Here is a 5,314-nt window from a genome sequence, read left to right as displayed (position 1 = left end):
TACCTACAATATGTACAAAGTTAACACATATCAGCACTCCTACCACATCTTATTATAGGAAAAGAGAAACAATACTCAATCACGTCTATTCAGAGCTCTTAATCTTTTCCTTTTTTTCATTCATTTTGGTCCCATAATTCTGTAAATATCTCCCCCGATTATTCAACCTGAAAATCAACTGTTCATAGCTATTTGATTCATTTCTCCCAGCCATTTATTAAATGGAATAATGCTTTGGAAGCTTTTTTATAAACAAACCCCAAACATGTTCATAATGTAATTAATAAATTGTTTTTTAAGCCTTGTTTCCCTTTAATTCCAAGGATGACGTGCTGCTAAACGACAGTCAAACTCTTGGAAACTGTGGCTTCACGAATCAAACAGCCCGACCCCAGGCTCCAGCCATGGTGGGGTTAGCTTTTCGTCTGGGCGGTGAGCTTTTCACTTTTTTTATTTTATTATTTATTTATTTATTTTTTGATTGTTTTGTTTCTGAGACGGTCCGGTGACTCCCTCGTCTGCCTCTCTGTTCTCCTCCCAGACGACTCGTTCGAGCAGCTGAGGATCGAGTCCTTCTCCACTCCGCCGGAGCTTCCAGACGTCATGAAGCCCCAAGACTCTGGCAGCACAGCCAACGAGCAGGCGGTCCAGTGAGGGGTGGGGCGGGGTTCTGAAGACGGGAACCACAGCGAGGGCGGACGGGAGGGCACGTTTGGGGGGAGGGGGGGTTGAATTTTGGGAAGAGGTGCCTCAGCGGGTTAGGTTTTCCCATATTGCCAACGCAGCTCTTCAAGTGAGGCATAAACAATAACAAATGTGGACTCCCTTTTAAATTCGTGGGGCTCCAGAGTGGTTAATTTGTCTTGAAATTAGTGGGCGCATGCTAGATAAATTTCTATTTTCACACAGAACCCTTCAGACGCACCTGATGGACTCGTCACGACACTGTCGGTCATCTGGTTGGTAAAGGCTGCAGCCAAGAATTGTACCTCTTATTTAATGATTTCTCCTCTTTATTTTGGAGCGAGGTTAGCGCTGCCTTGCTCGCGGTCTTTACTTTGCTGGCTTACAAGTTAAAGTTGACAACGTGTGACATTTTTAGGCTGTTATGTTTTGTGTTTCTATAACTAAAGTTTATTTGTWTTTGTTTTTTTCTTCTTCTTTAGCCTGGATATGTGTCGCAACTACAAGTGAGAGTTTGTGAATTTCTAAATTATCATCTGTATTTCAGAAACCTTTTGAACAATGCTCAAATAAAAATAGATTTACTTGTTTTTGTTACTTCTACCGACAAGTAGTTAATGTTCTCGTTACGGAGCGAGCCTCATYGGTTACTGAAGCCGAACACGTTCAGCGATGGAGATGGGTCAACCCAGTTGTAATCCTTTAAATAGAGACTAAATAGTTGCCCAAATTGCATTAAATTGAGCACATTTTAATTTTAAGTAACTTAGAAGTGTGTTTTGTCTGATCTGTACCCTTTAAGACCTCTTTAACGGGGTCATTTCTGCTGCAGTTTTACTCCAACTTAAAGGCAAAACTGAAAATAAACGTCGATTTAAGGCTCAATGAAAATATAAATCCTGAACTTTTCACCACAAGAACTGAATCTGCTTGTGGGTTTTGATGAAACTGTTTCAGGTTGCTCAAAAACACGTTTGCAAATTAAAGCTGTTAAACAGTAGAGCATGAACAGAGTTGCATTTGTAACTGATTTAAAATTAAAACACTTGTTTTTCCACCTCGGTGCACTGTACTATGTTCTACGTCGTTTATTTTTTAAGTTTTAAAATTTACTGTTGCCTGTTTTAATAAGGGAAAAACAAATAGTATAATTTAATGGACCTGTGAACAATGATCAATGTTGCTCAAACTTTTTAATTTTACACCTTTGTTAAGGTGCRTCATCTGTGGAATTACAAAAGAAGATCTTAAAGGTATTTATATTCAAAGCATACAGTATATTGTAACCATACTGTTATTGTAACCAATAATGTGCACAAAAATCTATTACTAAAAGCAGAATTACTATTTATTCAGTGAAATGCCTTAAAATAGAAGAGCCAGAGGCACAGCTCAAATTTAAAATAAAGGTTTCTGTACAAAAACAGCATGAACACTGAGCTGCTGAAATTAGCTGAAGAAACATGAGAAGCTAAAAGATCTCAATGTTTTTAAGTGGTGTTTATGCGTGATCAGGATTTTAAGAAATTATCCACTTTTCAATTATACTGTTAATTATTTTTTTAACTTTTGTTGTTCAAACAATTGTTTCTTATTTATTCGCGATGAATAAACGCTWCTTTGAGTGTTTGGATGCCCACGGTTCATCAACGTCTCACTGATTCTTCGAAATATCCGACGGTCCCTGAAGGCAACAAACATTAGCTTAGCGGCTAGTTTAATCCCTCGCGCTGCTAGCCAAAGTTCGCCACTTTTTAAACTGAATTGCTAMGTTTTTTTGCCCACAGCCAGTCCAGAAACCGAAACGGATGAACTTTATTTATATTCTGTACAAATGGATGTCGGTGAGCACGTTTTGTTGGCGGGTAAAGCCGTTCTGGACATGATGGAGCGGGAATGGCARCCTCTGTCCGCGGGCGAGCTGGAGCATCGGCTGGACCAGGCGGTGGAGGAGATCCTGGAGCCGGAGCTCGTGGCTGGACTCGAACCGCAGACTCCTCGGACTGTTTACGTGCAGTTTCTGCAGAGCAAGTCGACCGCAGGTCCTCAGAGTTTCCCCGCAACAACCGACCCGCCTGAGGGAGGAGCAGCAGGGGCTGAGGAGCAGCAGGAGACCGGCGGGGTGGATCCTGCAGCAGTCCGGGTGAATGAATGAATCTGTTCAAGATACAAATAATGTCAGATTTAATGTACTGTTTTAACCACGTATGATTTAAGTTTTCCCACAATATTATGTTAGTAATATACTAATCTGAGACGCATTTTTGTTTACATAAATTGCTTCAAGTAAGGAAGTGGATGCTACAAAAAATATTTTAAAAATAAAAAAGCTTGTCACGAAGCTGAAGTTGGTTTCCGAGTCAACTGACTAAAGGGCGATTACAACTAATTCTTCACTATCTTGAGTGGATTTAATCTGCTCTAGCTCAAAAACTACAACCCCCAGACTCCTCAAACCTGGACTAGATCATTCTACACTAATAGGAGAATATTTTAAACTAAGTTTGAGATTTGTGAAAGCTTTTTCTGATTTGTGAAACTTCAACTAAGTTGTTTTCATAGTCTGGACAATAGTAGACCTGGACCTGCTCAAAAACTACAACACTTAGACTCTTCAAACCTGGACTAGATTATTCTTCAATGAAAAAAGAATGTTTAAATCTAAGTTTGAGATTTGTGAAAGCTTTTTTCTGATTTGTGAAACTTCAACAAAGGTCATTTTTCATCAGTTTTCAGGCAACTGGACCACACTACACCTGGTCCTGCTCAAAAACTGCAACACCTAGTTTTTTTTTTTAAGTTTAAAATATTCTTTTGTCATTGAAGAATAATCTAGTCCAGGTTTGAACAGTCTAGGTGTTGTAGTTTTTGAGCAGGTCCAGGTCTAGTGTGGTCCAGTTGCCTGAAATCTTATGAAAACAACTTTGTTGAAGTTTCACAAATCTCAAACTTAGTTTTAAATATTCTTCTATTAGTGTCGAATAATCTAGTCCAGGTTTGAAGAGTCTAGTGTTGTWGTTTTTGAGCTAGAGCAGATTAAATACTAAAGGTAGTGAAAAATTAGTTGTAATCGCCCTTTAGTCAGAATCGAAGCTGGAATCAGAAACCAATCTCAGCTTGGTGATCTGTTCACAGTTCAAGCATAAAAATACTAGTTTAAAACCAAAAAGGAAAGAAAAAAACTGAACAAATACTCCTCTAAATCGGATTTTTATCAATAGTTTCATAAAAATATTTGCAAAAACCTAAAGATCCAGAACAATGTTTCCTAAAGTTGGGTTCTGGATCCAACTGTGGTTCACAAAACACCAGGTTAGAGGTTTTCAGATGATCTCCAGAGTTTAAAATATATTTCTTTTGAGGTATTTTCTGTCACAAGTCTTCATCGTTGTTATTTTGGGGGTCAGAGTATAAAAAGTTTGAGAACCACTGAACGATTTCCCTCTTTTGAGCAGTAAGTTATAAATTTTCTGATTATTTTCGAGTCCTCTGAATGACTGCACACTAACTTTTAGCCTGTCTGTCACCAGTACATCTCTGAGCTGCTCCAGAGCTCCACATCCAGGACCCGAATGGCCGGACGGGCCCGCTTGTCTCCGTCCCACACCGTCCTCCTGTCTCTGTCCCTGCTGTCCGAGCGGATCAGCTACCGCTCCGTGTCCCACCGCTTCCAGCTGGAGAAGGGGAACGTCCACMGGATCTTCTCCTCCTTCTGCGAGCGCATCAACTCGCTGGAGGAGAAACTGATCAGGTGGCCGCTCGGTGGGTGTGCCCCAGAGTTATTATAGTTCACTAAAACTAACTAAATAACAAAAACTGAAATTATAGATAGAATATCTTAAGTTTTAGTGTTTGTTAATTTATTTTACCTAATGTCCCTCTGGGATCAATATAGTATTTTTGAATTTGAATTGAATTTATTTTTGAGCCATGTGGATCTTTTTATTTATTTTTTCAAATTGAGTAATTTCACATTAGCTGTGGTTTGTAACAACACTTGTTTACTTGTTTGCTGCTGCTCAGCATCCTCTGCTAAATGACGACAACAGTTGTTGGGAGAAAGCAGCAACGTCCACTTTGGGATTTCTTAGAATATGACTGAGAAAAATCAAAGCAAGTGTTTTGTAGTGGAAACAGGTGATAAAACAGGTGGAACACTTCTCAAGGGAAAAAAATGCATGAATCAAGTTCACACAAGATGCTAACTATGACTATCTTGACATGCTATCTCCTCTCAGTAGCTCCATGAAAAACAAGCAACAGGTAGCACCGGGTTGGAGAYGAATATTATCATCCACCTAAAATAAGTTTTTAGTTGGCAAAATTAAGTTACACAATTATTTTAAGATGGTGTTGCTATAATGGACTGCTTTAACTAGCGACCAAATAGCTGTTTGTTAGTTAACTCACAGGAACATCACAAGTTAAGAATGCATTGATAAATATGTTTATTCAAACTATAAAAAACTAATACCAGAAGCAATAAAAACTAAACTAAAACCAAGCATTAAAAATGCAATAATAACTAATAAAAACTAGCAAGTCTACTGTAAAAGCTAATTAAAGGGTCAATGTTATGTGTTTCTCAGGCATATATTTAAATACTATACCATAATAAAGTATCTATGTC

At 38.6% G+C, this 5,314-nt stretch overlaps 2 protein-coding genes across 2 annotated transcripts in view; both read left to right on the top strand.

Moving 5' to 3' along the window:
- Positions 1-323: 323 nt before the first annotated feature.
- Positions 324-1,274, top strand: elob (elongin B; the record flags this gene model as incomplete). Its single annotated transcript, XM_014024981.1, is given in 2 exon segments — positions 324-432; positions 542-1,274. Coding segments are annotated over 2 exon segments (222 nt in total), but the record flags the coding sequence as incomplete, so codon positions are not given.
- Positions 1,275-1,385: 111 nt separating this feature from the next.
- LOC106529522 (uncharacterized) overlaps positions 1,386-5,314 on the top strand; it is a 5,465-nt gene continuing 1,536 nt past the window's right edge. The window contains exons 1-2 of the mRNA XM_014024978.1: positions 1,386-2,827; positions 4,215-4,446. Of these exons, the coding sequence (XP_013880432.1) occupies positions 2,519-2,827; positions 4,215-4,446 (541 nt within the window). The 5' untranslated portion in view covers positions 1,386-2,518. The remainder of the gene's footprint in view (positions 2,828-4,214; positions 4,447-5,314) is intronic.

The sequence above is a fragment of the Austrofundulus limnaeus genome, unplaced genomic scaffold (genome assembly GCF_001266775.1).
Source record: "Austrofundulus limnaeus strain Quisiro unplaced genomic scaffold, Austrofundulus_limnaeus-1.0 Scaffold450, whole genome shotgun sequence".
NCBI lineage: Eukaryota > Metazoa > Chordata > Actinopteri > Cyprinodontiformes > Rivulidae > Austrofundulus > Austrofundulus limnaeus.
This window is presented reverse-complemented; position numbering and strand designations above follow the sequence as displayed.